Below are 12,515 nucleotides of genomic sequence, written 5' to 3'. Positions count from 1 at the left end.
AAATGAATAAATTTGATTCATAGCCTCATCCCCTACCCACACTCCCCAAAATTTCTCCAAACCAAACCACCTTATTTACAAATGAAAACCTGTGGCTTAAAGAAAGGAATTATCTTCCCTCAACATCCTATGGCTGACTTTGTACCTTCTTTCCAGCCACATCACCTACCTTTAGATCAGAAAATCTGANAGAAACTAATGATGTACTATATGTTGGCTAATTGAATTTAAATTTAAAAAAATGAATAAATTTGATTCATAGCCTCATCCCCTACCCACACTCCCCAAAATTTCTCCAAACCAAACCACCTTATTTACAAATGAAAACCTGTGGCTTAAAGAAAGGAATTATCTTCCCTCAACATCCTATGGCTGACTTTGTACCTTCTTTCCAGCCACATCACCTACCTTTAGATCAGAAAATCTGGTGAGGTTTTGTTCCACCTTAGAACAGGGAATTAGGTTAGATGGACCTCAAACATACTCAGGTGCCTCCAATTCAGCATGAAGGTAGTCATTGTTGGAATAGATCGTTCTCAAGTGAAGATCTGGTTGGGGAAACTAAGATAGGTTGGAGCACTGGATTCCTCTCTGGGGATCCTGGTCCCTGGACAAGTAAGGTGCTTTGGCGAATATTCCCCACCCAGCTGATTTTTCACTGAAGGTCCCAAAGAGCGAAGCCCAGGTCACACTCAACTAAGCCCATGAGAGCGCTGCTGAAAATATTTACAGACCTTTTGCTCTAACTTCCTTTATTCACAGTGAAGTGACAGAAGCTGAGAGGTTCACTGCTTCCCAAAGCCACACACCAGATACTTGCCAAGCTACTCACTCAGAGATCAGTGCTCTTTTAACAACTACTAAGCTACCATCTGAACATGCCGGATGGTTGCTGCTACTGTGAAAATCAGGTCTTGCTCCCAACAAGAAAACACCATGTTCCAGGAGCTTTTAGAAAATAAATAGATGGCATCTAAGATGAATCACAGAAGAGGAAAGTTCAGAAGATCTGGATCTGGGTTGATATTTGGATAATACCTAAGAAATAAACAAAAGCCACAAAAATCAGCAAACTCAGAGAATTTAAGAGGCTGGTTTTTTATGTAGAAAACATACCTACCCACAGAGTCCAAGGGTTCTGATTAAATGCTTAGATCCTTGAACTATGTAAGCCACACACACTATGATCAAGGGAACAACTTCCCCCATGGAATTTCTTTTCTCTTGGGTGAAACATTGCCAAATAAACTATGATTAGGAAAGGTTCAAAATCTGCTTCATTTAGTTTAGTGAGATTTTTGTAAAGTTTTTGCAACAAATAATTAGGTATAAAAGAGAATATAAAGAATAATAAAGAGAAGAAAGTTGAATGAAGGACATAAAGAAGAACTTTTTTCCAGACAGAACTACTGAGAATGAAAAGGAGAATGAATAGAAAGGAAAGCAAGGACTGGACGGGGGCCAGGACAGCTGAGCACTAGCCCTGGTCATAAATGACTACCTACCTAATTTGAACATATCATTCACCTCTCCACTTCTCACTCTTTCCTGGTTCTGCTTCTATATATGATGACAGAGTTCAGCTGGATTATCCCCATCATATCTTCCAATTCTAATTCCAATTCTAATATTGAATGAATCTAATAGATACACGTATAAGTCACTTAGATCCTAGTACCTCACCCTCTATTAATGTCTGACATATAACGCATGCTCATTAAATCTTGTTAACTTAGTCCATACTACCCAAAGCAATCTACAGATTCAATGCAATCCCTATCATAATTCCAATGGCATTTTGCAAAGAAATATAAAAAACAGTCCCAAAATTTGTATGGAAAAAAATAACAGCCAACTGTTAGAACTAATAAATAAATTCAGTAAAGTTGCAAGATACAAAATATACAAAACTCAATTGTGCATCTATACATTAATAATGGAACTATCTGAAAGAGAAATTAAGGAAAAATCCCATCTATGATTGCATCCAAAAGACTACAATACTTAAGAATAATTTTAACCAAGTCGGTGAAAATCTACGCACTGAAAACTATAAGACATCGATGAAAAACATTGGAGACACACATAAATGAGAAGATATTCCACTCTCATAGATTGAAACAATAAATATTAAAATATCCATACTACTCAAATTAATCTACAAATTCAATGCAATCCCCATCATAACTGCAATGACATTTTGCACAGAAATATACAAATCAGTCCTAAAATTTGTATGGAAACAAATAAACCCTCTACAGCCAAAAAAATCTTCAGGAAGAACAAAGCCGGAAGAATCATTTTTATTTCAAACTTCAGTATAGACACATAGATCAATGGAACAGATTGGAGAACCCAGGAATAAACTCATGTATACATGGTATTAAATTTATGACAAGACACCAAGAATATACAAGGGAGATAGGACAGTCTCCCTCAATAAATGGTGCTTGGAAATCTGGACAGCCACATAGAAAATGAATGAAACTGGGCCCCTTCCTATCATACACATATAACAACTCAAATGGATTAAAGACTTAAACATAAGACTTGAAACCATAAAAATCCTAAGGAAAACTTAGGAGAATACTCCTTGACATAGGTCTTGGCAATGTTTTTGATCTGACACACACACACACACACACACACACACACAAAAACAAAAAAAACAAAAAAAAAAAAAACAAGCAAAGACAAAAAAGCAAAAATAAACAAGTGGGAAATATCAAACTAAAATCTTATGCACAGTAAAGGAAACCAAAAAAATGAAAAAACAACCTATAGAATTAGAGAAAACACTTATAAATCCTACACCTGATAAAGGGTTGGTATCCAAAATATATAAAGAACTCATTCAACTCAATAGCTAAATAGCAAAATATAAATAAATAAATAAATAAATAATAGTTGAACAGAGAAATGAATAGTTTTCCAAAGAAGACATACAAATAGTCAACAGGTACATAAACAGGTGCTCAACATCACTGATCACTGAAGAAACGCAAATCAAAACCACAAAGAGCTATGTCCTCACCCCTGACTATTATCAAAAAGACAAGAAATAACAAGTGTTGGCAAGGATGTAAAGAGAATCTTTGTGCACTGTTGGCAGAACTGTAAATTGGTACAGGCCACTATGGAAAACAGTTGAATGTTCCTCNACAGTTGAACTTTCCTCAAAAAAAAATTAAAAATAGAAGTACTATATGAACCAGCATTCCTCCTTCTAGGTATTCATCCAAAGAAAGGAAAACAGCGTATCAGGGAGATATCTGCACTCCCATGTTTATTGCAGCATTATTCGTAATAGCCAAGATACGGAATCCGTCTAATGGCTGTTAACAGATGAATGCATGAAGAAGATGCGTTACATATTAAACAATGGGATATTACTCAGCCACGAGAAAGAATGAAATCTTGTTATTTCATCAACGTGGGTTGTCCTTAAGGACATTATGCTAAGTGAAATGAGTCAAACAGTGGAAGACAAATAATGTATCATACCACTTACACGTAAATCTAAAAAAAAAACCTCAGAAACAGCACAGTAGTGGGTATGAGGGGCTGGGGAATCAAGGAAATGGGGAGATATTTGTCAAAGGGAACAAACTTTCAGTTATAAGATTAACAAACTCTAGAGATCGAATGCAGAGTATGTTGATACGCTTAATAATACTGTTTTATATACTTGAAAGTTGCTAAGAGTAAATCTTAAATGTCCTTACACAAACAGGAAATGGCAAGTATATGACAGGGTGGAGGTTTTGGCTAATGCTATGATGGTAATCTATTTGCAATATATAAATGTATCAAACCAACACCTTGTATGCCTTAAATTTACACAATGTTATATGTAAGCTATATGTAAATAAATCTGGAAAAAATAAAAACGTTATTTACAATAGCAGCAAAGCCATAAGGTTCCAAAGAATACATCTAATCCAAGGAGCTGGATGCAGAAATCTACCAACTTGATTTAAAACATTAAAACACCAAAATAAAGAAGAACATGGCAAAGAATGTCAAGGTCTGTCCCTATCCTTGTCCATATCTCTTTCTAGCCCTTTTTTTTTAACCCACAACCTTTATGTACTTTCACTGCCAACAGTTGCCCATATTGCCCTTGTGCTGGAGGTCGATTTTCTCTATATAGCAGACACACAAAAGTGTCTGGGAATTTATGCCCCAACCAACCCCACAGAAAGCCTTCGCTAATGTCTAAAACTCCACTTACTTCTTTTTAAAAAAAAAATAATATTTTTTTATTATATTATGTTAGTCACCATACAGTACATCCCTGGTTTTTGATGTAAAGTTCCATGATTCATTAGTTGCATATAACACCCAGTGCACCATGCAATACATGCCCTCCTTACTACCCATCACCAGCCTATCCCATTCCCCCACCCCCCTCCACTTACTTCTACTTACTTCTAATCAAACTCCAGGTATAATTTACACACCAGAGTTCTCCTGCAAAATCAGTCTAAGGGACCCTCTGCTGGAATTCACCTGAAGCTGCATCCTTGTTTCTATTTCTCTCTGTCCTGCTTCCTTTACTCCCTTTACAGTTTCCCTGGGAACAAATGTTTAATACGCCACTTATTAGTCACAGAACTCTATGCCTTTAGATTTTCCAGAGGACTTTGTTTACAGCAACACATAACCAAATCAGAATTATCCCATACTTGTGAATGTAATGTAAGTTCTTCCCAAAGTGATTTATAGATACAATTCCAAACAAAATCCCAAGAAGTTATTTTGTGGAATTTGACAATGTAGATTTAAAATTGTCTAGAAGATAAAAGGACTCAAAACAGACAAGATATTCTTTTTAAAAAAGAACAAGTTACAGAAACTTGCCCTGCTAGATATCAAAACATAAACTATAGTAATTAAGAAAGTGTAGGGTTGGCCCAGAAACAGACTCAGGCAAATATAGAAATTTGATCTATGTCAGAAGATGACGTATATGTAGATGAATGGAGAAAAGGTCTATTCAATAAATGATGGAATATCTGGTTTTCCACATGGGAAAAAATAAAATTGAATCCTTTCCTCCACAATGCCTAATCATCAATTTTAAATAAAACAAGAAATTAAATGAAAAGGCACAATTTTGGGGCACTTGGGTGGCACAGTGTTAAACATCTGCTCTCAGCCCAGGTCATGATCCCAGGGTCCTGGGATCAAGCCCCACATCGGGTTCCTTGCTCGGCAGGAAGCCTGCTTCTCCCTCTCCCCTCTTGTGTGTGCGCACGCTCTCTCTCTCTCTCTCTCTCTAATAAATAAAACCCTTTTTAAAAACTTTTGAAAAAGGCACAACTTTAAATTTTTGGAATAAAATATTAATTAATATCATCCTTACCTTGACTTAAGAAACTATTTCTTAAGGCACACAAAGCACTAACAATAATGGAAATTTACAAATACAATACAAATGTGGGAATGTTTTAGTTCTTGTGTTGGGTATTAAATTCATGGATGTCCACTAAATAATTATGTTTATAACATACATATTTTAGGGACCTCTGAGTGGCTCAGTCAGTTAAGCATCTGCCTTCAGCTCAGATCACAAACCCAGGGTCCTGGGATCGAGTCCCACATTGGGCTCCCTGCTCAGTGGGAAGTCCGCTTCTCCCTCTCCTCCTCCCCCTGCTTGTGCTCACATTTTCTCTCTGACAAATAAATTAAATCTTTTTTTTTAAACACNACAAACCCAGGGTCCTGGGATCGAGTCCCACATTGGGCTCCCTGCTCAGTGGGGAGTCCGCTTCTCCCTCTCCTCCTCCCCCTGCTTGTGCTCACATTTTCTCTCTGACAAATAAATTAAATCTTTAAAAAATAAAAAATAAAATAAAAAATACATATTTTATATCATGTATTCCTTTGTATCAAAGATTTTTTNTATTTATTTGACAGAGATAGAGACAGCCAGCGAGAGAGGGAACACAAGCAGGGAGAGTGGGAGAGGAAGAAGCAGGCTCACAGCGGAGGAGCCTGATGTGGGGCTCGATCCCATAATGCCGGGATCACGCCCTGAGCTGAAGGCAGACGCTTAACCGCTGTGCCACCCAGGCGCCCCAAAATATTTAAAAAATAAAAAATAAAATAAAAAAATACATATTTTATATCATGTATTCCTTTGTATCAAAGATTTTTAAAAGTTTATAAGAAAAAATTACTTTCGTGAAAGATAGGAGCCGCAGGGCAGGGGTGGAGAAGTATCTAACCTCTAGCCCAATTTCCTTTGCTGCCTTCACTCCGGATACTTTCAACCTCCAAGAAGGAGCTCATACTCCCCTCCCCAAAACCACGACAAATAGGAAACTCAGTACTGGAGGGTGAATGACAGCTGAGAAAATAAAAGTTATTAAAGAGAGTTTAAAGAAAGCCTAAATGTGAGTGGCTGAGTGTCCAGCCAATGAGCTTTATCTATTTACAACTTCCAGAATATCTGAAGTGGGAACATTAAAACAGGGTTTCACTGAGGGAAGAGGAGTACTGGAAAACAATTAGATCTCCTTAATTTGATGTTTCTTCTCTTGGCAATAATTGTGTCAAGTCCATAAATCTATGGAAAAATATATGAAATGTTTTCTTTTTATAATATCTCCCAAAATTGATCCTAAGGAAACAAAAGATAAAATTCAAGAAGAAAAAAAAGACTGACCCACATTTAGTGTATAGTCTCATAACCTAATCAGATAGATTCATAGGACATCAGAGATGAAGGTCCGTAAGGATTCAAGCCAATCTCTTTATTTGTGTGTGTCAGGAAATGGAAGCCTGAGAACACGGAGGGATACAGAGATCACCCCACACATAGAACCTAGTTTCTGGGCTCTCCATCTAGTGCCCCACGGTGTCACACAGTGGCCTCTTCTCTCGGAGCCAGGTTCTCACACGGCACACTCCCAACTGAAATGCAGATGGACTTCTATCTCCTGAAATCCACCATCTGCTCCCTCCAACCCCAATTTTCTCCTCTTTCCCCACCTCAGCATGAGCAGTAACACCCCCTTGTCGTAACACCCCAGCACCCCTGTGACCCCACACCCTAAAATGGTTCCCAGAGTTGGACAAACTCCTACAAACAGGAGTTAAGGGAGATAATAAGATCACTAAATCATCACTTTCCATTCACCTCTGTGCTCAGAATTTTATTACGTAAGTGCTTGGATTTTCTCATAGAAGAGAACAGGATTTCAAGAAGCCAAGGGAATAATACCAGTACACATAAGCACTTAGAATCCAAACTTTAAATTTTACCTGGCATAGCGAATCTCCTCCAGTAACTACGGACCCACGTTTATACACGTCCTTGTATAAGCTCCTATATACCTGTCCCCACCTGTGTGAACATATATGCATGTACCTGCACACACATAAAACACACACCACTTTATTTTAAAATATTACGTGAAGGCAGCAGTAGAAAGAGCACTAAACTAGCAATTAGAAGTCCTTGTACGTGACTCTATATAAGTAATTTAGCCCATCTCTTTCTGCTTCCATTTATCTTCACACCTGAATAGCCATACAGGTTCCCACATTGTTCCAAGGACTTTTAAAGGAAGGTGATTTATTCAACACAGATTACGCTGATGTATGAAAACTCAGAATGTTGCGTTTTTGAAGTGTCAATTACTGTCTTACTATTATCCTCATAGTCAAAATTTACATTTGCATTTGTGTTCGGCATCCAACAGAACAAAACATTTTTTTCAACACTACCCTCACCCAATCCCGAGCACATTTCTCCTGATGGTTATTCCTACTTCATGAGGTTGTTGCAAAGATGCAAGGGGTTAATACAGTCAAACCACAGAGACTCCAGTTCAGTTCCCACTTCAGGGGCTTGGAGGTCATCACTCCATCCTAGGTAAAAAAAGCTGAACAGGCTGAAAAGTCAACAACTCCTCTTGGATCCAACAAGGGGGAGGACACAGGGCAAACCACTGCCCTCCAAGACTGGGGAGAAGACAGGGGTCGCAGCTTCCCAGAGCAGAGACTCACAGGTAGAAATCATTGTCCACAATATCGTGAGATTGACCTACAGGAGTTCAACCAGGTTCCCACAGTAAATATCAGAGAAAAATCTTCTTGTGCTTCCAGCAGTTGCAGAAAAGGAACCATTCTTAAAAGTACCAGGACACCTGTTCTTCCCAAGGCCTGCACTCAGGAGAAACTAGTTAACCAGCACCTAGCCTGCTGGGGTTTTACCAGAAACTAACCTGGTAGGAGGGAAACACCTGGCTCCTGTCAGCCACAGCCATCCCATCCCATCTGAGGGAGAAAACAAAACCGAGGAACGCTTGCAAAGTTCACCGTCCAGAGACAAAGACTCACTAAACACACTTACAATAGTCTGGCATCCCGGAAGAATTCAGTAACTTTCATCCCACATGTAAATAGAAGCTTCAGGAGTGCAAGGGCTCCCTCCTCCTTCCCCTCCCTCCCCCCCCCCACCTTCTCAGCCAGGTGGAGCAATTGGTCTCTCGACCTCCCTCCATAGGAAGGACACAGGGCAGAAAGGAAGAGGGGCTGGAGGTAGAAGAAAAACCAAGACCTGTTCCTCGTGGACACCTTCACTGCGCTTGCAGCCTACTGGAAATAGGGGGTCAGAGGTGCGCAGTCAAGGCTGGGGGCCAATATCTCACGTACACCCGCACCCCGCCCCAGGCTCCACCCTAGTCCACACTCTCATATCAGTGGCCTTTTTTTGTTCCCCAAGTTCAGCCACCTCTCTGAGGAAGGGCTGAGTGTCCTGCACCGAATAAACACAAACGCAGATGGATAAAAACAAAAGAGCATACTCACCACAAGCTAGGCCATCAATAAACATTTGAGGAGTGAAGGAATCCATCTGGTGTTTAGGAAGAGTATTAAGGTATTAAGCATTTTAGAAGAAGGGCAGGAACACAGTGGGGGGAATAGGTAGACAAAAAAGAAGAGAAGACAATGGCCTAAAGAAAGAGTGTGGCAGCCACCTGCACAGGAGACCCTGACACAGGACGTGACCAAGCAACCTTCCCAGCTGGTAGTGTTACTGTCTTTACTGATAAACATGGAAATTGACGCCCCAAGGGGTGAATGACCCATGAATGGTTAATGGTTGAGGAGGAGGGGGTCATTGAGAGGTCATGGCCACTGGTTGGCCCTCCAGCTAGATCCAGGCAAGTGGAGGCTTCCCACCACCACCCCTCCTTGGAATGTTCGCTCTGCCCACCTTCCCACAGCCTCGGCCACTTCCAAGCACTCACCTTGAGAGAGTTAGTGATACCATCTGGACTGAACCCAGTTATGGCCTCCGTGTAAACTTTTTAAGATTCTCACGGCAGGTGCACAGATCTACTGGCCTGGATGCCACTCAAGGCAGCCTCATGTCTAACGTCCCTCGCTCATTAAACCTGCCACCAACTGATCTGGAGCGGCCTGCCTCTTTCTTCCATCTCTCGCTGCCCTCCATTTACAAGGGCCCATTTGCAAACCAACATTAAGTAAGCAAGACATTCAGTGCAGCTCTCCTATTTCCACCCTGCATAGACTTGGCTCCCTCTAGCAGAAAAAATGAAGGAAGACAGAGGGGGATTCATGGAGACCACAGTCCCTGCTCTGCTGGAGGGAGAGAAGTGCTGACAACTTAGCTCTTCCTGGGTGTACTGTCCATCCCCAAGGTCGCCACCAGTCCTTGGTCCATGAGAACGTCCTGGTCTATCCTACTCAGTGTCCACTCACTCAGTTGTTAACCTTGAAAATAACTGCCAGTTCTCTTGCTAGCAAAAGTGGGTTAACTCCTATGGAGCAGATAATTGCAACCGGACTTAAAAACTCTTTTATAGAGGAAGGGGTGGGGCGGCTATTATAAACACAAAGTTCATTAGAGTCAACTGGCAGTTCTAAGCATAGTGTCTTTTCATTGGCTGAGCTGTGGCCTCTTTCATTGGCTGGGCTGCTGCCACGGGAGAGGGAAAGCCTTTCTCCTCCTTCTGGGATAGGGAAGTAGTAGTGATGTGTGTTTGGAGTCGTGTTATTGGGGTCTGCAGCCGCTGGCTAAGAAAGAATTCCTGAGACGTCTCTGGTGCAAAAAAAAAAAAAGTGATTTTAGAAAAGCAGGTGAACAAGACCCATGGGCAGAAAGAGCTGCTGCGGCTTGCTGCCCCAGGATTGTGAGGGGAAACTGAATATATACTTTGGGGATGGGGGAAGTAAGATAAGGGAAGTTACAAAAGTATTTTCATATGCTAAACAAGACTCACAGAATACCAGAGGCCTTCTATCTTCCCACCACAGTTATTTTTCCCTCTAGCAAGGCATTAAAACAGTTGGGAGCTTCCTGGAGGAACTATACTCCACCTGCCTCAAGTATTTGTCAAAGAGTCGCAGGTTATAGGGACATTTATATTATCTATGTTTCCTTCTGCCTTGGTTTCCCACATCAATGTTGGCATGCAAGATGGTCTTTTCCTGTGGGCTCTGCATTTCAGGACGGTGGTAGATCGGGCAAGAGGACCCCCCACACTTGCCGGCCTCCTGACTCCATTTTAGTGAGGTCTCCCCTTATTAATTTTCACACAATCTTCATGGAGGAGTTCTGAGGTGGGGAGAGCCCTGAAAGCCAACTTAGGGGACCTGGATTCTGGTCTCCACCTAGCTCAGGACTTATTTGGTGCCTTTGGGTAAATCCTGTAACCTCTCCACACTTATTTATTCACTTGCCTGCTGAGAGCTTGAAATGAAGGACTACGAGTAAAGTGCCTTGAAAACCATGAGAGAATAAATGTCATTGAGCACTGTGCTAACCACAATAAAGGAATTATCTAGTGCTATTATGCACGGTGTCGATGAGATACTCAACCTTCCTAGACGTTCTCTCATTTGTAGACCTCAGACGCTTCCTGCATGAGCCCTTAAGTATCATACTAAGAACCTCCTGGACTGTGACCCCCTTGAGGGTAGAGAGTACATCTTGCTCTTATTTGCATCCCCAGTGCCTCACTCATTGCAGACACTCAATATTTAATGAACGAAGGGTTGAAGGAGTATGTGGGATTATTATTGTTATTATACATTTGTCATTACAAGCATTAATTTGGAGATGCTACAAAATGGGAGATTTCCCAAGTTCCAGGCTGGTTGAGATTCCCTGGACTGTCACTTCTCCCCCATGCTCCCCTCTACTCCAAACAGTTTCCTCATGGCATTTTTCACCTCATTGTTCCTCAACGTGTAGATCAGAGGGTTCAGCAAAGGTGGCATGACAATGTTAAAGAGGATGACAAGCTTGTCAGCAGCCAGGGTGGTGGAGGGACGAATGTACATGAACATGGGGGGCACAAGGACCAAAAGGACAGTGATGATGTGTGAGCCACATGTGGACAGAGCCTTGCGCCGGCCCTCAGATGACCGGCTTCTCAGGTTCAGTAAGATGACCACATAGGAGATGATAAGGATGATAAAGGACACCAAAGAGATCATGCCACTGTTGGCCACCACAATGAGCCCCACAACATAAGTGTCTGCACAGGCCAGCTTCAGCAAGGGATGAACATCACAGAAGAAGTTGTCAATCTCATTAGGCCCACAAAAGGGCAGCTGGACTGTGAGAAGGGTCTGTAGGATGGAATGCAGGAAGCCAGCCACCCAGGAGGCCCCAGCCAGCAAGCCACACTTCCACCAATCCATGATGGTCATGTAGTGCAGGGGCCTACAGATCGCCACATAGCGGTCATAGGCCATGGCTGTCAGGAGAAAGATCTCAGTGCCACCAAAGAAGTGGGCAGAGAAGAGCTGGGTCATGCAGCCATTGAAGGAGATGGTCTTGTGCTCCATGAAAGTGTCAGCAATCATCTTCGGTGTTGTAGCTGATGGATAGCACATGTCGGCAAAAGACAGGTGGCTGAGGAAGAAATACATGGGAGCATTGAGGGTCTTGCTGGCATTGATGGTGATGATGACCAGAAGGTTCCCCAGGACAGTGAGCACATGGAAGAGGGAGAAGACTACAAAGCACACATGCTGCATTTCCTTACTCTGGAAGAGGCCGAACAACACAAATTCAGTCACGTTATTCTTGACTCCCATGGCTTCTCTCCCCTGAGCACCAACAAAGTAGTTACCTCTGCAAGGACACAAATTGTGTGATATAAGAAAGTTTCCCAAGTCCAGGGAATCAGAAAATGGTATTCAGGTCTCATAAGGGTTCTAACACCAAACTGCAATTGAGGGAGAAGAGATCCCCACACCTACAAGCAATTCTCAGAAACCACATGAGTGTCCTACAGTTCAACTCAATTCTGACACTACGTACCTGGAGATAGTTTCAGATGCCCCAGATTAAGAGTTCAGGCCTACAAGACTGGCCGCTGCCCCGCACTTCAAATGCCAGTTGCCACCCAGGTTATCACCTGTGCTTCTGACCTCATGGCTATAGAGCAAGATTCCAATGATCGCACTCCTTGGGTTTGATTAATTTGCTAGAGCAGCTCACAGAATTCAGACAAAGATTTATT

The 12,515-nt window shown here is 41.7% G+C and overlaps 1 protein-coding gene across 1 annotated transcript; it reads right to left on the bottom strand.

The window, feature by feature from the left end:
* Positions 1-11,157: 11,157 nt before the first annotated feature.
* LOC100475108 (olfactory receptor 4S1) lies at positions 11,158-12,087 on the bottom strand. The gene has a single exon (XM_002930385.4). The coding sequence runs from the start codon at positions 12,085-12,087 to the stop codon at positions 11,158-11,160; it is 930 nt and encodes a 309-aa protein (XP_002930431.1).
* Positions 12,088-12,515: the final 428 nt, after the last annotated feature.

Source organism: Ailuropoda melanoleuca, chromosome 16, assembly GCF_002007445.2.
Source record: "Ailuropoda melanoleuca isolate Jingjing chromosome 16, ASM200744v2, whole genome shotgun sequence".
Lineage (NCBI taxonomy): Eukaryota > Metazoa > Chordata > Mammalia > Carnivora > Ursidae > Ailuropoda > Ailuropoda melanoleuca.
The sequence above is the reverse complement of the archived record's forward strand: the minus strand, read 5'-3'. Positions and strand labels throughout refer to the sequence as shown.

Excerpts from the sequence above, each read along its gene's own strand:
- LOC100475108 (XM_002930385.4), bottom strand. The coding sequence starts at position 12,087 with ATGGGAGTCAAGAATAACGTGACTGAATTTGTGTTGTTCGGCCTCTTC.